General features: G+C 46.5%; 1 protein-coding gene across 1 annotated transcript in view; it reads right to left on the reverse strand.

The window, feature by feature from the left end:
* DNHD1 (dynein heavy chain domain 1) overlaps nt 1-20,739 on the reverse strand; it is a 55,371-nt gene that overhangs the window by 9,291 nt on the left and 25,341 nt on the right. The window contains exons 20-34 of the mRNA XM_037839640.1: nt 20,247-20,454; nt 19,099-19,224; nt 18,668-18,765; nt 15,658-18,544; nt 15,266-15,443; nt 14,909-15,101; nt 14,389-14,677; nt 5,309-6,914; nt 4,914-5,122; nt 4,516-4,720; nt 4,339-4,441; nt 3,049-3,198; nt 2,624-2,806; nt 2,050-2,481; nt 1,362-1,830 (exon numbers count right to left, since the gene is read on the reverse strand). Of these exons, the coding sequence (XP_037695568.1) occupies nt 1,362-1,830; nt 2,050-2,481; nt 2,624-2,806; nt 3,049-3,198; nt 4,339-4,441; nt 4,516-4,720; nt 4,914-5,122; nt 5,309-6,914; nt 14,389-14,677; nt 14,909-15,101; nt 15,266-15,443; nt 15,658-18,544; nt 18,668-18,765; nt 19,099-19,224; nt 20,247-20,454 (7,336 nt within the window). The remainder of the gene's footprint in view (nt 1-1,361; nt 1,831-2,049; nt 2,482-2,623; nt 2,807-3,048; nt 3,199-4,338; nt 4,442-4,515; nt 4,721-4,913; nt 5,123-5,308; nt 6,915-14,388; nt 14,678-14,908; nt 15,102-15,265; nt 15,444-15,657; nt 18,545-18,667; nt 18,766-19,098; nt 19,225-20,246; nt 20,455-20,739) is intronic.

The raw sequence follows: 20,739 nt of genomic DNA on the forward strand, positions 1-20,739 counted from the left end.
CAGGTATCTGCTCTGGAGTTCTGGTTTCAAAATGGCTTTCTCCCATGATGTTCCTCTCTAGGTGTCTGCTTGCTCCTGGGTTGTGTTCTCCAAAATGTCTCTGTAAGCTGCAGCTCCTCCAAAATGTCACTCTCACTTGCTCTTGGGGCGTTTGTCCTCTCTTAGCTTCTCTTGAGCAAAAGTCGGCTTTAAGGGCCATCTTCAAAATGTCTCTCTCAGTTGCTCTCAAAATATCACTCACAGCTGCTCTGAGCTCCTTCTGTTTGTCAGCTCTTTTATATGGCTCCAGTGATTTAATTCAGACCCACCCTAAATGGTTGGGGTAACACCTCCATGGAAATTATCCAATCAAAAGTCTTGCCCACAGTTGATTGAGTCACATCTCCATGGAAACACTCAATCAAAGGAGTCCAACCTAATCAACACTAATATGTCTGCCTCCATAAGATTGCATTAAAGATAATGGCATTTTGGGGAACATAATACATCCAAACCGGCACAGGGGTGAATTCATATATAGGTACACATGCAATAGTTTTATAATGGGCATTTTTATAATGGCATATGGGGCCAATGGAAAGTTGTGCTGGATGGCCAAGAGGCAGACTGTAATAGTGGTAGCAGTAATATATTGGTAGTGATAATGGCTAACTTTTTTACCAACTTGTTAGGTATTAGGCCATTGTATGAGCCCTTTAACATGAATTATTTTACTTATTACTCACAACATTTTATGAGATGTATATAATTAAGGCCCCCATTTTATTGGCAAATCAACTTAGGCTTAGAGAGATGAAGTATTTTGCCTCAGGTCACATAGCTAGCAAATGACAGACATTTGAACTCAAATAGTCTGATTTTAGAGCCCATGTTATAGATCCCTTTACTATATACCTCCCATTGTGGATAACTATTATTCTGACCAATACATCCCTCAACTCCTTATTCTGGGAAATACATACCTCTCTTCTCCTAGCAAATGTTCCTTCCAACACTTTACCCTGATAGGTCCCTGATCCAAGCAGGGCAAACAGAAATATTCCCCTAGAATTTCTGAACATGGAATAAATTTAGGTTGTAAAGCTCTGGGTTGTGGGCCAGGATTCCAATAGTGCTGAGTGGACCAAAGAGGTGAAAGAACATGGACTGGTCAGCCATGTAGAGTCAGAATCATTGTATTATGGATGAAAAAAAATGTAAATGTGAACAAATGTATTAATACGGTATAGGCTGCTGGTGAAACCTGGTATATCCTGGCCACAGACATTTAGTGTCTTCATTATGAAAGGGAAGACCACATGTGGCTGAGCGTGTTGGACAGTCAGACAGCCCAGAAGCATTGCATTTATCCCTGGGCTCACCTCTGCTCTCACTGGGGACTGGGACCAAGCACCAATTCTCTTCCAGAGGCAGTGGGTTCAACCAGGTGAGGGCCTGGTTGCTGGGGTCAAGCAGCAGAGGCCAACGGCAACTATGGTAGTGGGTGCGACTTCGCAGAAGTAGTCCTACCAGGCGGGCAGACTTCACCTGGGGCTTCATATCTCTGTCCCACTGGTGCTGTTCAGAGTCAGAGCTCAGCAAGGAAAAAAGGCTGAAGGGAGACCGTGTGGGCAGCAGGGGCTTCTCTGGCGTGGTAACAGATTTCTGCTTCTGTGTCAGTGCCTGTGCCAAATCATCTGGGCCCAGGGCCTCCTGAAAGCCCCTACACAGGGCCAGCCACTTGTCCAATAGCTCCTGGCGTCGCAGTGGTGAGAAGGGACCCAGGTAAACGATGGCAGCTGAACACAAGAGGGCATCCCCAAACACAGACATGCAGTGCCCCTTCAGCTTCTGGAGTGGAAGGGAAGACCAGATGGTATTCAGGCAAAGAGAGGAGGTAAAGGCAGAGGATCTGGCAGAGAGGGAGCAAAGTGGGATATGGAGGAAAGCATGGTAAGGGAAGGAGAATAAGGTGACGGAGAGAGGTAGTGAGAGCCCAGGGAAGAGCTGATGAGTAGGGGACGTGGCAGAAATAAACTACGGGGAGAAATGTGAGAAGGGGCTGGTTACCTGGAGCTCTGCAGTCCAGGAGTGCATGGGTGTGAGGAGTGCAGCCTTTATAGGCCACTTGTAATACTGGTCATGCTGCACCCGATTGAGATTCTCCACCACACGGTTGTGAGAGGCCTGGGCATCTTCCATCTTCTTACTCAGGGCCAAACTGCGCTCTAGAATCTTTTGGACCTGGACCTGGTAGGAGCCCAGGCGGACCTGCTCCCGAGCTAGGGTCGCCTCCACTTGTCGCAGTAGCAGGCCCGTGGGCAGTCCTCGGCGCTGTGCCAGCCCATAGCGCAGAACAGCCCAAAGCCAGGCTGCCAGGCTTGCTGCAGGTACACTCACTGCCCGCAGGGCCTTGTCACTCATACCTGGACCCTTCAGAGCTGTGTTTAACTTTATCAGCTCGGAGTCCGTCATCTTCTCCTTGGGGAAGAACACCAATTCCTGGGAGGATGTGTGTTGAGGGGATGGGGGAAGACATGGATGCTTGGATGCTCGGAAGCTTGACCTAACAGCCTCATCCTGCCAAGTCTCCCCTTTATCCCTCTCCTCTCCTACCCTCTCCACTGTGCCCCACCCTCCCTACCTGATAAAAATCCTCAGTGCATAGCAGCTGCTTAGCATTGCTCCAGCCAGGTTCATGGTGGAACAGGTCACACAGTGCATTGGTCACGCGGACCACAGATTCCGGTGGTGAGCGATAGCTCCGGAGCTCCTCGAAATCAGCCACCTGCAGCTGGCTCAGAGGCCCCAGAAAGGCCTTGCCCATCTAAATGAGGACAGATGTACTCTGAAGTGAGCTCCCCATCTGTCCTGCTCTTTTTTTCAAGGTGTTACCAGGAGAGACCATCTTCTCCCAGGAATCCCCACAAGGGGCCATTCCCCAAGCCATCTTATTATCTGCCCCTTCCCCCTCCAAGAAGGTCACCCCATTCTCTACTTTTCATTCTATGAGGGGTTGTCCTGTCCCAAGAGAAGGGCAGAGCAAGGCAGGCAGCAGGAAGAGCCTACCTGCTCCAGAAAAGCATTCTGCTGGGCCTGCAGGGCATCCCGCTGCTTGGCCAGGTTCTCAATGAGGTTCTCCTGCTGTCGACACTCTGCCAGTTGCTGCTTGTACAGGAGCTTGTCTTGCTCTATCTGTTGTTGAAATGCACTGAGGCTCTGTGAACAGAGATCCAGGCCCTGCAACTCCAGATCCTGGGCTGAGTGGGAATATCCCATGGCCTTGGGATACTGATAGTAAATGTGACCAAGTTTGATTTTAAATAGATCTCAGACATAATCTGAGCCTTGGGTCTGTCACTTACTTGTCTGTGAGTTATACATCTAATAGTGCAGCCCCAGGACGGTGGTTGTTCTTTCTGAAACTGCCTGGCCATCGTACAGCCCTATGCAATCTGAATCCAAAGCCTATGTGTTTAGCCATTACACTATACTCTTTATCTTGACCCATTAGTGGCATTTGTCACAACAGACAGTTCCCTCCCTCTTGAAGCATTCTCCTCCCTTGGCTTCAAGATACTGTGGACTCCTTGGGCTCTTTCCAACTTATCTGGCTGCTCTTTCTCAGTGTCTTTCTCTGCCACCTCTTAAATATTCCTCAGCAATTTCTTCAAGGCCCCCTCTGTTCTCATGGCTTTGATTACCACTTATATTCTAACTCTCAAATCTCTATCTCTATCCAGATTCTCTTCCAAGCCCCACACTCATGTTTCCATCTGCTAAGTAGAAATCTCTCGGATGTCTCACAGGCCCCTCAGACTCCACATGTCCAAAAATGAATGTATTGCCAAGCCTGCTCAGCTCTCCTGAAATTTTACTCCTCTCATCTTTTTTTCTCAGAGAACTGTGGCAAAATATATCCAGTTTCCCAATGAAGAATCCATCTCCTCTGTTCCTCCAAACCCAACCCATCTTTGAGGTCTTTCAGTGCTACCTCCTAGATGTCTGTCATGCCCACCCCATTCCCAACATCCACTACTTGTGTTAACACTCTATCGCTCCTTACTTCCTGCATTGCCTTCCTAACTAGTTTCTAATTTCTACTCAAATGCAAGAATCTGGAATTTGGAACACATGGGAAGGGTCATTCCTGTCCCTCTCTGAGCTTCTCTCTTTTGTATCTCAACTGAGTCTTGAGCTCTAAAGGAGGCAGCAGCAGGGATTAGGGAGAGTCCCCCTAGGGGAAAGGGGAATTCTGGGAGATAAGAACTAAGATTCAGTCTGATTCTTTCCTCTCAAGTCCCCTTCTGGGCTCCTGCTTTGATCCCACTCTGCACGTCGCCTACTCTTCCCCCTTACCTTGCAGGAGACTTTCAGCTCTTGTTGCAAATTGAAGACAATCTTGGTGTGGACAGTGTGCTGCTCAATCAGCATTTTCAGATTCTCCAGGGCATTCTGGATCCTGGAAATACAATGTTCCAGTAAGTGAACCTGGGGAGAAGGAGGGGGTACATTGCAGGGGATGGGGCCACTCACCGCTGAGCCTTGCTCGTTGTCTGTAGGATAATCTGTTGCTGCATCAGCAGAAAGGTGTCCAGGAAGTCTAGAAAGGTCTTGGGGGTGATGAAGGGCAGTAGAGGGCACTGGTACTCATTGTAGCTGGCAGCCGAAAGGTGGATGAGGGCCATGGCTTTGGCCACACTTGGAATTGAGGCCTGAAGTTCTGGGAACTTTAAGGAACCTGCAGTAGGCATAGTCTCAGCCTGGCCTTGTGCGCTTGTAGGGAAGTGGGAAAGAAGAAACATCCTCTCCTAGCTCAGGAAGGAAAGGGGAAGGGGGCTCGCTAGATTCTAGAGACTGGCTTATAACCAATCTAATAATCCTTATTAGAACCTAGTTGAAGTGAGTGGCAAAGACAGGTAAAAAGGACTCACCGTCATTAAGGGGTAGACTCTGAACACCCTCCAGGTGGTGCTGGGCTACACTGACCAGGGCAGCTTGGTCCCAGGGTTCATAGCGGTCAATGCTGGCAATGGCCAGTTGAAGGAGTCTCAGGAACAGGGTGGAGGGCAGCTGGTTGCGAGCCTGCTCATCTCTGACCAGGATGAACAGGTGCAGATGGCTGCACACTTGCTGGTAAAACCTGTGGGCCAGGGACTCAGGTGATATCCTCCCCTTTACCCATTTGCCCATCTAGGTCCCAATCCAAACCCCAACTCCTTAGCCCTAATTCTCTGAGCCCTGAAAGTAGCCCAAGATTTCCTTTTGGCCTTTGGCTGGGATAGAGTAAGAGCAGAGCAGACCCTGGTAAGGTGGTACTTGGCCTCACCTCTGCAGCACCATTTCCTTCCTGATGTTCTGTTTGATATTCAGGTTGTCTCTGAGGAATTGTTCCTCAATGCTGTCCAGATCTGCCTCTGTGTACTGGTCAGGGAAACTTCCTGAGGTTACCAGGGCCAGCAGGCGGTGAAGGGTGGTGAGATCCACATCTTCGGGCACCAGCAGGGCCACTGACTGGCCTAACACGCCAGCATGCCAGCTAGCCTCCTGTAGACACTGGAAAATAGCCTCCTCTGACCCAGATGGCAGATGGAAGAGGCGGGCCTGACAAATACTAACAGCCAAAATGATGGCAGTACGGCGCCCAGTTCCCAGAGCCCCTGAAAGCAACAGGCCATGCTGCCGGGGCCTGGCCAGCACCCGGACCAGGCGGGTCACATGCTGGGCCATGGAACGGCACAGGGCGAAGTGAGGGCTCAGCCTCAGCTGAGCAGCTGAGGTGGCCAGCTGCTCCTCCAGGCTCCCCCACTGTCGCTCCAGGTACAAGTTGGGGCTCTCAGAGTTGGATCCCAGTATCAGCTCCTGACTGAAGATCAGATCTGAGGGCTTTTCCTGGGGACGGAGTAGCAGCACTGGTAGCAATAAGGGTGTGTCCAGGTCCATTTGGGGTGTTTTCTGCCACCAAATCTTGGATCTGTTTTGCTGGAGCTTGTAGCTGGTCATAGTGCCTTCTTCCTGACTTGTATTCTGGCTTGTGCTCTCCATGGCCTCCCTGCTTATTGGTCGTGTAACATCACTGGTTGGCACTAGACTTGAATTGCTGTAGTATGAACCTGTGGGGACCTGAAGGCCATAAGGGTCTTCCTCCTCCTCAGTCTCACTGTCACTGTTAATTAAGTCTTCCCACTGGGCCAACTCTCCTTCAGATTCCACTTCAGGTACCCTCTCCTCCTCCTCCTCCTCCTCCACAAGGCCCTTGCCTTGGGGACCAGGGCCCCAGCAGAAGATGCACTGAGCTACTTCTAGGAGCAGCTTGGCACAGTGGGAGCGTTCTCTAGGGCTGTCCAGCCGGTCACAAAAGGTCCTCTGTGCCTCATGCAACCAAAGACGCACCATGTTGCGCATGGACATCATAACGGTCAGGCGGGTGCCACGCAAGCCTGACACCCGGCGCAAGTGCTCCTGGTGGCTGGGACAGTCCACAAAACCTTGAGAGCCCACTCTGGTTGGCAGCAGCTGCAGGCTGCCCAGTAGGTGGCTCACAGAGTGCAGGGAGAAGCGGTAGTGGGGGTGGAGAGGTGAAGGCATGAAGGAGTTGCACACAGCCTCCCAGGCATCCACTGAAGCCTGGACCAGGGCTTTTGCCAGAATCCCCTCTCGCTCCACAGAGGGGAAGCGTTCAAGCCAGGCCTGGATGCCAGGGGTGTGTCTGCTCAGCAGGGTGGCTCGGGTCATGCTGCCCAGTGCCAGCACCGTGAAGTGTCGAAAGAGGCGTGGGCACAGTGGGCGCTCAGAGCAGCCTGGCACTGTGACGGTGGCAAGGAAGTTGATCATAGGCTGCAGTGTCTGCAGTTCCAAGGTGCTATGAGTGTACACGGTGCCATCTATGGCCTGGCGCACAGTCTCCAACACGGGTTGGCAGCTTTTCTCTGGGTCTGTGAGACGTGAAAAATCACAGTGAGGACGTTAGTATCACTGTTCCTCCTTTGTCTCACTGGGTATGCTTCCAGCACACAGAGTTCTAAAGGAATTTTGGGCATCTGATGTGTTGAGACTTGGTCATGTCTGAGTAAATTATTCTCTCTTTCCCACACTCTCCCTAAAATTGAATACATTTCTCTCTTCTCCCCCAAATCCTGCCTCTATGACCAATTATTCATTAACTGAATGGGGACTAGGAAGGTTTGGAAGCTAAGGACAGATGGAAAATCAGACTGATCAACAACAGAGGGAAAAATACAATCATCTTAGTCAAAGAAAGCAGAGTTATATCACATGCACATTTTTTTTAAATCAACTTTATTAAGACATTATTTACATAAAATGAAATGTACATATTTTAAGTGTAGAGTTCAACGAGTTTTGACAAATGCATACCCTGGTGTAACCATCACCCAAATAATATATAGAACATTTTTGTCAATCCAGAAAGTTCTCTCATGTCCCTTTGCAGTCAGTCCCTCTGCCAGTATCATCCCAGGCAAACACTATTTTGATTTCTATCACCATCGATTAGATCTGCCTGTTCTAAAACTTTATATATATGGATTCATACATAATACTTTATTGTGTATAGCTTCTTTCATACAGCCTGTTTTTGAGATTCATCCACGTTATTGTGTACCTCAGTAACTTGTTTTGTTTTATTGTTGAGTACTATTCCATTATGTATAGCCACTGACATATGGATGGGCATTTAGACTGTTTCTGGGTTTTGGCTATTCTGATAATGCTGCTATGAATATTCATGTATAAGTTTATTTGAGAGCATGTGTTTTTATTTCTCTTGGGTAAATACCTGTTGGGGATTTAATCATATTCCTCACAAAAGGCATGTTCAGGTCCCACCCCCTGGTGCTGTGGATGAGAACGATTTGTAAATAGGATCTCTGGAAGATGTTACTTCAGGTAAGGTGTGGTCCAACTGAATCAGGTTAGGTTTTAATTCTGATTGTTAGAGTCCTTTATAAACAGAATGAAATTCAGATATATATAGAGAAAGTCACAGGAAGAGGCCAGAAGTCAACAGAACCTGAAGGAGAAGGGATAAGACATGGCCATGTGCACTGCCATGTGACAGAAAAACCAAGGACCAAGGATCACCAGCAGCTAGTCCTTGAAGGCCACAGTCTTCTGGGACAAAGCATCACCTTGCTGACACCTCAATTTTAGATTTCTCCTAGTCTCAAAACCATGAGCCAATAAATTTCCATTGTTTAAGTCAACTCATTGTATTTGTTTTAGCAGCCGAGAAACTAAGACAACACCTATGAATGGAAATTGGGTCATATGTTAAGTGTGTGTTTAATTTGATAGGAAACTGCCACACTTTTTTTCATTGTGGTTGTAGCATTTTATGCTCCCACCCACAATTTTTGAGGTTCACTGCTCCACATCCTTGCAAACACTTGTTAGTCAGTCTTTTTAATTACAATTTCTCTAGTGGGTATGAAGTGCTATTTCATGGTGGTTTTAATTTACAGTTCCCTGATGAGTAATGATATCAAGCATCTTTTCATGTGCCATTGGCCACTCATAGACCTTCTTTTGTAAAGTGTCTGTTCAAATCTTCTGCCTGTTTTAAAAAATTGAGATGAATAGGTGGGAGGGGGGATGGTTTGGGTGTTCTTTTTAACTTTTATTTTTTATTCTTATTCTTGCTTTTTCTGGTATAAGGAAACTGTTCAAAAATAGATTGGGGTGATGAATACACAGCTATATGATGACACTGTGAACAGTTGATAGTACACCACAGATGACTATATAATATCTGAATATATCTCAATAACACTGAATTTAAAAAAAAAAATCTGAAAAAAATTGAAATGTCTGTCTTCTTATTGGGTTGTAAGAGTTTTATATATTCTGGTGATGCTTTGTCCCAGAAATAAAATATATATCCTTTCTCAGATATATGTATTGTGAATATTTTCTCCCTGTCAGTGGCTTTTTAAAAAATTCCTTAACAGTTTTTTTTTTTGAAGAGCAAAAGTGTTTCTTTTTTAAATCTTTGATAAAGTCCAATTTAGCATTTTTTTGTGGTGCTTCTTGTGTCTTGTCTAATAAATAATTGCCTACTTAAGAGTTTTAATTTCCCTGCTGCTAAAACAAATACATACAATGAGTTGGCTGAAACAATGGAAATTTATTGGCTCATGGGTTTGAGGTTAGGGGAAATCCAAAATCAAGGCATCAGCAAGGCAGTGCTTTCTCCCAGAAGGCTGTGGCATTCTGGGCTGGATACTGGCAATCCTTTCATCCTTGACTTTTCTGTCACATGGCAATTTACATGGCAATGTCTTGTCTTCTCCTTTTCATCTCTGAGTCCTGTAACTTCTGGCTTCTTTCTGTGGCTTTCTCTATGTCTGAATTTTACTCTGCTTATTTATAAAGGACTCCAGTAATTCAGACTAAAGCCCAACCTTATTCATTGGCTACACCTTAACTAAAAATAACATCTTCAAAAGGTCCTATTTACAATAGGTTCCCATCCACATGGATGGATTTAGATTAAGAATATTTGTTTCCTGGGGTACATAATTCAGTCTGCAACACCAAGGTTTTTCACCAATATTTTCTTCTAAAAGTTTTATAGATTTAGCTTTTACATTTAGGCCTGTGTTCCATTTATAGTTGATTTTTGTGTATGCTGTGAGAAAGGATTCAAGTTTGTTTTTTTTTTTCCCCAGTGTTCCAGCACCATTTGTTGCAAAGACTATCCTTTCCCCCATTGAATTATCTTTGCATATTTGTTGAAAATCAATTGACCATGTATAACCACATACTGGATTTTCTGTCCTGTTCCATTAGCCTATATCTATACCCTTAAATGAATACCTTGCTGTCTTGATTGCTGTAGCTTTATAGTAGTCTTGAAATCAGTAGTGTAAGTTCTCCAACTTTGTTCCTGTTTTTTAATGTTGTTTTGGACCTTCTAGGTCCTTTGCATTTCCATATAAGTCTCAGAACAAGTCTATCAATTACTATAATAAAAATCTTCTCAGGTTTACATTAGCATTGCACTGAATCTACAGATCAATGTTTGCAGAATACGCACTGTTCTGGTTTTCTAATGCTGCCGTTATGCAAAATAACAGAAATAGACTGGCTTTTATACAGGGGTTTTATTTGGTTACAAATGTGCAGTCTGAAGGCCATGAAAATGTCCAAATTAAGACATCAACACAAGTATACCTTCAGCAAAGGAAGGCCAACGGCATCTGGAAAACCTCTGTTAGCTAGGAAGTGTGTGGCTGGTGTCTGCTGATCCTGGGTTGTATTTCCAGCTCCTCTCTCAGCTCCTGTGCATTCTTCAAAATGTTGCTCTTGGGGCATTTTGTCCTCTCTTAGCTTCTCCAGAGCTAACTCTGGGCTAGCATCTCTGAAATGTTAGCAAAAGTCTGCTTTCAATGGCCGTCTTCAAAAGGTCTCTCTAAGCTGCAGCTGCTCTAAGGTTCTTCTGTTTGTGAACTCTTTTATAGGACTCCAGTGATTTAATCAAGACCCATGCTGAATGGGCAGGGCCACACCTCAATGGAAATAATCTAATCAAAGGTATTACCCACAGTTGGTGGGTCACATCTCCATGGAAACAACCTAATCCAAAGATTCCAACCTAATCAGTACTAACATATCTTCCCCTACAAGATTGTATTAAAGAACATGGTGTTCTGATGGACATAATACATCCAACCCAGCACAGGCATCTTAATGATATTTTCTTTTCTGATTCATGAACATGACACATCCCTCCATTTATTTAAGTCTTTAATTTTCTAAGCAATATTTATTAATTTTCAGTGTACAGGCTGTATATAACTTTTAGTAAGTTTATTCCTAAGTGTTTTAAGATTTTAGATGATACTTTAAATTTTCAATTTCCAGTTGTTACTAGGATATAAAAATATAATCGATTTCAGTATACTGCCTTGTGGTTTAGATTTATTTTGGGGGTAGATTCTTTAGGATTTTGTATGTACACAAACATGTTATATGCCAGTACAGACAGTTTTATTGTATCCTTTCCAGTTTTTAAGTATTTTTTCTTTTTCTTATCTTATTCCTCTGATTAGAAATTGCAGTACAATCTTGACTAGAAGCAGCGAGAGTGGAAATTCTCGCCTTTTGGTTGATCTTAACAGGAAAGTGCTCATTCCATGGTTTTCAAATGTTGAGTCAATTTTGCATTTCTGGGGTATCAGTGGATAATTTTTCATCTACTCTGACAATGTTGGCCTTTTAAGTGAAGTGTTTAGTCCATTTACATTTAATGTAATTATTGATATGGTTGGTTTCAAGTTTATCAGATTGCTATTTTATTTCAATTTGTCCCTTCTACTTTTTATTTCCTCTGCTGCACCTTTCCTGCATCCTTTTGTATAACTTATATATTTTAATACCCCATTGTATTTCTTTTATAGGCTCTTTAGCTCTACTACTGCTACGGCTATAACTATGACTATGACCACTGCTATTATTTAGTGATTTCTCCAGCATTAACAATATGCCTCCTTAACTTATCAATACTCTGAAGTAATAGTATACCACTTTATACTTCATATGTGACCTTTCCACTTCCAACTTCACTCTTCACACTTCACATTTAACATTCCCACCTCACAAATGTCACAATAGTATAATCCCATTTACCTACCCTCCACCCATTCTCCTACTATGGTTACTATTGTCTCTTTTACATCTACTTACATTATCAATCTCATCCTACAGTAATATTACTTTTGTTTTAAAAGTCCATTTGTCTTTTCAAGAAATTAAGAGAAGAAAAAATATAGCTGTTTATATATCGCCACACATTTACTATTTATGGCACTCTTAATTCTTTTCTGTAGATCTGAGTTTCCATCTGCTATTATTTCCCTTCTGCTTGAAGAACATCATTAACATTTCTTGTAGTACAGTTCTAGCAGTAATGAATTTTCTCAGATATGATTTATCTCAAATATCTTTAGTTAATGCCATTTATGAAGGGTATCTTTGCTGGATAGAGAATTCTAGGTTGATAGTTTTTTTTTTTTTCTTTCAGTTCTTTAAAGATGATTTTTCCACCATCCCCTGGACTCAGCTGTTTCTGATGAGAAGTTAACCATCATCACTATTGTTGATTCTCTGTCAATAATGTGTCTTTTTGTTCCCTCTGACCATTTTCAAAAATGTTTATTTGGTTTTCAGCAGTTTGACTATGATGTGCCTAGCCGTGGTTTTCTTTTTTATTGTCTTGCTTGGTGTTAAATCTGTAAGTCAATACTTTAGAACAGATTGGGGGAAATTTGGTCATTGTTTCCTCAGTATTTTTTCTGCCTTATTTTCACTCTTCGCTCCTTCTGTGACTCCAATTATACATGTGTTAGTCTGATGCTTTATTCATAGTCAATATTTTTCTGTTCTTTAGAGTTCACTCTTTCTTCTGCCATCTCCTATCTGCTGTTAAGCCGATCCAGTGAATTTTTCATTGCAGTTATTGTATTTTTCAGTTCTAAATTTCTAGTTAGTTCCTTTTCCTTTTGTAGTTTCCATTTTTCTGTTGAGATTTTCTATTTGTTCACTCATGAAGAACATATTTTCCTTTAGGCACTTGAATAATTTTATAATAGCTGCTTTAAAGTATTTGTATGCTAAATCCAACATCTAGACCATCTCAGGATTAATTTCTATTGACTGATTTTTTTCTTTACAGTAGATCACATTTTCCCATTTTGTTGAATGTCTACTATTTTTAAATTTTATATTGGACATTTTGGTGGCTTTCCCCCAAAGATAACTTCAGCACTCTGCCACCTGTCATATTTTTCACTCTACAATATTGCTTGAAATATTTTCAATCCTCCTGTTGAAGTCTCTTCTCAGCTGCCACTCACACATTAGCTGTACCACCCTTTACTCCTATTATCCAGTTGACATCCTTATTATTCCTCCAAATTCATTGAGAAGGAAGAATAATAAAGCTGGAAAGAATTACAGGTTTTGGAGCCAAAAAGGTTTGAATTTTAATCTTTGTTCTGATTCTTGCTAGCTAATGTGTCTTTGGAAAGTTATAAAATCCCTGACTTAGCTTTTCCATCTTTAAAATAATCACAACAAATCTCTGTCTTACTAGGTTTTAGTGAACACTAAAGAAGATATGAATAAAGGATGTGACGCATGCTAGATACTCAATAAATTGTACTTGCTATTATCAAATACATTTACCACCTGGTTCAAGTTTTCTACATCCCATAGGGGACACCTCAACATGTGACTGGACAACCCATCCAATAGTTTAGTCCACTCACTTCTTTGACTGCAACAACCTGTACCTATATTTCACTTCTGTCACCCATTTCCATGGCCATACTCCAATCTTGTCATTATCTGGAGGTGCATGACTTTAGAAATTAAAATTCTTTTATTTCAAACTTTTGTCACAATTTCTTTCCTTTCCTTTCCTTTCTTACCTCTTCTTCTACAAATTATGAGCACTTAATTCCTGATGGGTCAACTAAATGAATGAGACAAATCCCTGTTCTCATGAACACAAGCTCTCAATGTGGTGAAAGGGACAGACAAGTAACCAAACAATCATAAAACCATGGTTACCACCGGTAAATTTACAGAGCATAGGATGAATATCTAACTTAGCTTTGGGGCTCAGGATTCCTGGAGTAGATATTGCTTCCAGGAGATGATTTGGAAGGAATAAGTAGGACTTAGATAAATAGAGGAGAGAAGGCAGAGAAGACAGCAATTTCAGAGGATAGAGGAGGCTTGACTTGCTGGTTGTCTGCCTGTAGTTGAGTCCAATTAGAGCAAAGATTATAAGAGACTTCATCAAAGAAAGAAGAATGCCTCATTAAAGGGTCTTGCAAGAACATTTGCCAGAGTTCTAGGTAATGGTTGTCTGAACCAGGGAAGATGGAATGGAAATAAGTGGAAAGATTCAAGTGATTTTGAGGAGGTGGAATCAAGAGCCATGGTGACTGGACATGGGTGAGAGAAAGGGAGATGTCAACAAAATTTTCGATTTAAGAAATTGGTTGGATGGTGGTACCAGTTATAAGTGAGCACACAGAAGCAGGATTTGGGGAAAGATGATGAGCTCAGATTTGGGTCTGAGGTGCCATGGGACAACAAGGTAGAGATGTTCAGTAGATAGTTGATTAAACAGGGCTGATGCGTAGAAGAGAAGCCTGGGTTGGAGATAAAGATTTAGCAGTCAAAGATTAGAGATGGTGGATGAAGCCATGAGAATGGATGAGATTGCTCAGAGAGCATATGTAGAATGAGAAAATACTAAGAAGGGAATACTGAAGTTTGGTCTGGAGACATATACTTCAGAATCAATGAATATTGTTAGGGATTTTACAGTCTCAAGAGACATAGCACCTCTTTCCTTCCCTCCTCCCAGCTCCTCACCAGAAGCAGCCAGGTGCAGATCCTCCAGCAGGAAGAGGAGAAAACCTTTAGAATCCTGGTGACGCCCAGGATATGGGCCGGCTTGTGTTTGGCCCTGGACTGCTTGGCTCAGCAGGAGGCGAAGGTGGATGGACGTGAAAGCAGGGTGGATGGGACTGTACGTATAGGGGTGATTTGGCTCCACTAGCACCTCCACAAAGGCTGACTTCCCTGCTGCTGCCTCTCCAGCCAGGAGCACTGGCTGTCCCTGGGACAGAAGCAGGTCCACCACATACAAGAGCCGTTCAGTCTGCAAGACAGTAGCAAGGTTTACTGTGGCAGCTCCAGTTTAGAACAGTAATCTAGTGGAATGTAAAGATCTAGGGGATTTTTCTTAAAGCTATGCTTCCAGAACACTATGATTGTGAAACCATATCAAAGATTTGGAGCAGATAGACCTCCACTGGGCCTAGAACATGGACTACCCCTAGGATATCTCCTCAAGCCCCAACACCAGTTACTGCCCCTACTGTGCTCACACCTGAGGAGAAGGGGTGAAGGTGCCCAGACTTCCCTTGATGCGACTGTTCAGGTATTGGCCAGTGAAGGGGACCAGTGTCCCATCTTCAGGGCAGACATGGAGATCGAACACCAAGGTTGAGGTTGGTAGTTCAGGGTAGTTGGAGAGGCAACAAAGAGAGCTCCTCAGGAAGGTGTCAAAGAGGGGCCAGATCCTGCTCAGATAGATACATAGGCAAAAGTGTCAAACAGTTACAACAGTTCCATTTGTGACACACACATGCCACCATACCCCAATAGCAATGTCTTCTGGATTAGACTCCCATGGGCCAGTCCATCTTAGTCCTCTGCATTCCCCATCCCTCACCCCTATAGGCACCTGGAGGGAAGGTGAGCTCCAAAGCCCCAGATCAGGGCAAAAAGAAAGCTGCTGACAGCCAGCAAGTGCTCCCTGCACTTATTCTGCACATCATTGTCAGTCTGGGACGGGTTGTTCAGAGAGCTGCTTTTTGAGGACTTGAAGCTCTGGGTCACAGGATCACTACTGTTGACATCCTCTGCAAAGGTCACCATGGCCACAATAGGAGTCCCAGAAGAAAAAGCATGTGGGGGGTGAGGGGGCAGTAGAGATTGGCTGTATTACTTCTTACCTTAAGTCCCTAGGCCCAGGTCTATCAAAGAACCCATGCCCCGGGCTCCAGCTATACCCTGGCTATCCTCAAGGCCCCATCTCTGCCACCCTCTCTCAAGTCAGTCTTTCCCTCTCCATACCTGAGCCATGTGCCTTCTTCTCATCTAGGTGCAGGTAGGGGTCAAGTAGACCATGAAAGATGCGGGTCAGGCTGGTGACTTCAGCCACACCTGGGCAGACAGCCTGCTGCCCATGCACCTGCAACGAAGAGCTGGCACCCTGGCGGGTGAGGAATCGGAAGAGGGCAGGCACCAGAACTTCAGCCAGGCGGTTGAGCTCAACGACAGTCTGAGGCTGCAGATGGTACTCATGGGGCAGGGCTGCCATCAGGGCACCAAGCATACACTGCCAAGTCTGTTTCCCACCACACCAGACCAGGGCACAACGGCCCACTACTGTAGGGGATATGTCTGTTGCATCTGCCACTTCCATCAATAGAAAGGTGCCTGGGGGTCGTGCTATCTGCTGCCCATTGGGGAGACTAAGTTGTGGGGGGTCACTTAGGAGGCAAGTGATAGAGTCCAACCAGGCAGCACTGGGTGCCCCATCATATATTAACCAGCGCTGGATTCCCACTGATTCCTGTGTCTGCACTTTTGGGCCCATGGACTCACACTGGGTGGCTGCACAAAGCAGCCTGGGGAAGACACCATGGTGCCAGCAGGGACCCTCTAGCCATCCCAGGTACTCCTGGGAGCTGAGGACACTGGGGTACAGGTGGGTAATTTCCACGGGCTGGTAGTTGTAGATGGAGGTGTCCTCCAGGGCTGCCAGTCGATTCTGGATCTTAAATAAGCTGTGCCAACAAGTGGTCTTGCCACTGCCTGCAGGACCCAGGAGCAGAATGCCTGAGGCCCGCCTTAGGGCCTTGCTCAGCTGCTCCAGGGACTCCAAAATATCAGGGCTGGGTTGCAGGCCTAGCTGCTTCAATTCCTCCACCAGCAGTGGCTTCATCAGCTTGGGGGTCGCAGGCTCTGCCAGCACTTGGCTGGCACTAGGGAAAAGCCCACACAGAAGTTCCTGGAGGTTGTGCAGGTGTTGCTCATTGAGGATGCTGAACAGCGGTGAGTGCAGCAGGGCACGCAGTAGGGCAGCCTCCTCGATGGCAGCAAGGCTGCAGGGCTGCTGGGACTTGGATGCCTTCATGGTCACATTTAATGTCTGCACTGTGTCTTCCAGCACCTGCTTGAGCAGCGGCAAGCGACAGGGCAGGGACCCAGACACCAGCTCACGCTCTAGGGAGAAGAATTTGGATAGGCAGGTAGCCATGCGGGAGGCATCCCGCATCCCTGCACCCAGCAGGGTCAGCTCTGCCACTTGCTGCAGGTCAGGCAGTGCCAATGCCACAGGCCGCAGCAGCAGGTGCAAATTGGCGGGCACAGCAGGGCTCAGAGCACGCAGTGTCAAGAGACAGCCATAGCCAAGGCGCATGCACACGTGATGTTTCTCAAAGAGGCCACTGCCAAGGAGCTGGGGTTCAATGGGATCCATTGTGCTGGTGCTTCGGGAAGCCTCCCGGTACAGTGGGGCATAGAGAAGGTGCAGTTTGGCCAGGCGCTGGCCCAGCGCAGAAAGCAAGCCAGGGGGAAGTTGCTGAACTGCCTCCAAGAGCAACCAGGCACCACTCTGCAGGGCTCCATTCAGGTAGTTGCTTAGACACCGGGCTTCCATCTGAGGCAAGCAGGGCATCATCACCAGATGGCGGCCCAGGGCCTGTGCCAGGCTAGTCACCATAGCTGTCTTGCCCACACCATGAGGGCCCAGTAATGTCCCGCAAGCCACCTCCTCCAGGGCCAATAACAGTACCAGGACTGGCCGCTCAGGCAGCAGGCTGGGTAGAGGTCCCAGTCTGGGACCTAGGTACTCATAATTGTACAGGAAGGACCGGCCCAGCACATCTATCCAGCATGCAGCTGGTGACAGAGAAGTCTCTGTAGTAATAGCCTTGAGACTCTGTAGAGGGCTTTGGAGGGCTGTGTGAGGTAAACCCAGGTGGTACTTGAGTTGGCGGGCCCAGTGGAAGTCTTTCAGATCATTGACCTGGTGCTCCTCCAGCAGCTGTGCCACATCCCGGTGAGTCACTGCTGCCACCACCAAGGCACTGAGCAGGCTGGTCTGGAGGACAGAGGGCAGACACTGCTCACCTTGGGAGACCCTCTGGGCCTTCACAAAATGCACCAGTGCCTCAAGCTTGAGCACCTGCATGGGGACCATGGCCAGGGTCTTCTCCTCAAGCACAGCCTCCTCCATCTCGGCCCACCACACCACCTCCTCTGCCACCAGCATGCACTGCCATGGGAAATCCTGGACTAACTTCAGCCAGTGGTGGAAATACAGATGCAGGGGCAACTGGCTGTGCAGGGACACCTGTTTAGAGTCCTCATCCAGGGAGAGGCCCAGAGCAAGGCGGGCGGCCACACAGTCCTGCAGCATGTGCACCAGTGTCAAACGCAGACACTTCTCCAGAGAGGCCAGCCACTTGGGGAAATCTGAATGCAGAGGAAGAGGCCTCTGCAGCTTCATCTTCTCCCCACCTGCCCCGTGCACTGCAAGTGCTTCCACCTGAGTCTGTGTGCTTTGGCTTGATTCTGGGCTATCCAGGTTTTTCCCCTCATTACTTGGGCTAAACTTGAAGCTCACAGCATGCACATGAGGAAAGCAGCGTTGAACCCATAGCTGGGCCTCACAAGACTCTAGCGGGGCAGCCAGCAGGGCCACCAGCTCACTGTCACTGAGGAAGAAGAGGCGAGGGAAGTGAGCACGCACCCCATAGAGCACGCTCTCCAGAGCCATGATGATATCTTCCAGCTCCACCGAGCCTGCTTGCAGCAGTTGTTGCAGCTGCTGGCCTTGGAAGTAAGGGCTCCGTTTGGCACTGGGTATTATAAGTGACAAAACCAGTGGGTCAGCTAAAGAGATCCGCATCAGCGTCCGATACTGGTCATCCATGGCCTTGAAACGAGAGCTCTATAGTGAGGATGACGGTAAAAGTGAGGACAGACATGAAGTGGCAGCTTTCCCCCACCCTGGACACCCTGAACCCTATAATTCATTGGCCCTCACACCCCCTGCTTCACCCTCAACCCCTACCAGGTCAGTACTAGGAAACTGGATCTTCATCTCATGTAGAACTTTATTCAGAAAAATCCACTTCTGCTGGAAAGTCACCCATACCTCCAGCAGGGAACCTGTGTGAGTAATCAGAGGAATGCAGGAGGAAGACACTTGGGTTCTAGCTTCTCTAAGGGTGTCCAGCCTGCTCTTGCTATGACATCTCTGGTGCCCCACCAGCCTAGCCAAACTCCTCTGTTCCAAAGATCCCAGGCATCTTGCTTAGGAGAGATTAAAACTTTCACTGTGAATAAACACCTGGTCACCGAAGTTCAAGAAGTAGTCCTGAGAAGGTCCTCACTCTGTCCTTTGGATCTTCCATGACTTAACCTCCCTGTCTCATCCTCAACCTTCTGGGCCATCCTGCCCTCAGGTCCCAAGTATCAGCCCACTTACAGGCCTACACTCACCCAGGCCATGCATGATGGTCACCCACTCCAGGGCTGTTTTGTACAAGTCTCCTGACTTTTGGATGGCCAGGATCTTGAACAATCTCTGAAGACTTTCCCAGATGGAATTCTGAAGACTGCTGTAATCTGGGGAAGAGTGGGCTCCAGCTGAGCCAAGCTGGCAGTCAGCTGGGACAAGGACAAGAGCTGGGGCAGAAAAAAGGACTGAGAAGACCAGGGTGACCTGAAATCCCTGCTAGGCGGGCAAATACAAAGACTCTGCAGCAATTCCTATCTGAGGATTGCACTGGTCTGTGTAATGGAGTTGGCCCCACTTTGGAATAGATCACTGAGATCTCAAAACAGGGACAGAAAACTCCACCCATCCACCAACCCATGCACTGTGGGCAGGTCCCAGGTCAGCTGATTTTCCCACTTAGATACTATGAGTGTTGGGCTTGACCCTTGGGGGAACCTAGTTCTGCAGAAGCTGATGAACTTGAGCCTCCAGCTTGGGAAGAAAGCTAAATGGTTCCAGATCTCCTACATTTTTCTATGGTAATAAAGCCTGTTCTGGGATGAAAGAAGTCCTGGTAGAAAAGCTGAGAACAAAATCCTCTTCCACAGACTTAGCCCTTGACCCCCTGGTGCTGCTCCAAGATTTATCCCAGTATGCCATGTGAGACAGGGGCTGAAAATGAGGTAGGGACACTAAATAGGGTGAAAACAGAAGATGAATAAGAGAGGAGGTTGATTCAGATAGATACAGGATTCTCCAAACACCCCTGTTAGGAGAAAAACACTTAGTACCCTGCTCTCACTGTGAAAAAAACTACTTTATTCCCTAGAGGAAACAGTACTGGAATAATATTTTTGGCTCGCTATCTCCTTTATTGCTCATAAGGAATTTCTTAGTATACCCAGAAAAAGGACCTTTGCTGAAGGAGCTGAGTATTTGGGGGTAGGGATGGGAGGTGGAGGAGAAACATCCCAAGGAGATCAAGACATAATGGGAGCTACATGGAGGACACTGTCTCGGAACAGACTGTCTCAGGCATCCAGTAAGGATGGCGCCCTGGCTACAGAAGTCAGGTCTGCCTTGGCAGACATGGCAGATGAGCATGGCCCCCTGCAGGGGCTTTCACAAGGCCACAAGGGCTGGGTCTCACCTGAGAGGATGAAGGTGCCACTATCCTTGTCAACTACCTCCCACTGGGGGCTACGGAGCATCTGCCTCTTGGAGCGCTCTGAGGCTGTTGGCTCGTAGGGAACATGCAGGATGAAGTTGAGCAGGCGTAACTGGCGTGCTTCCCAGAAGCGCTGCAGCTGCCGTAGGATCTCTTGGGCATGAATTCGTTCATTTTCACACTGCCAAATCTGCAACAGCTGGGTCTCAGGAACCAGGACTGGGTAATGGCTCAAGGCATAGCCTTGGATCTGGGACTTGCGGATTGGGCCTGGGCTCAGAGGAGTGGAGGTCTCAGGGATGAGAGAGAGAGTGGGACATCTAGCTTCAAAGTTAGGCCATCATCAGCATCTAACTACTTTGACCGAGAGCTGCTGCCAGAGCCTTGAAACCCACCCTTTTGCAAGGCTCCAGCTGAGCAGCCAATACTTCAATCAGTTTGTGCTCTTTTGGGACAACATAAATGTTGGGAGCGA

Source organism: Choloepus didactylus, chromosome 6, assembly GCF_015220235.1.
Source record: "Choloepus didactylus isolate mChoDid1 chromosome 6, mChoDid1.pri, whole genome shotgun sequence".
NCBI classification, from domain to species: domain Eukaryota; kingdom Metazoa; phylum Chordata; class Mammalia; order Pilosa; family Megalonychidae; genus Choloepus; species Choloepus didactylus.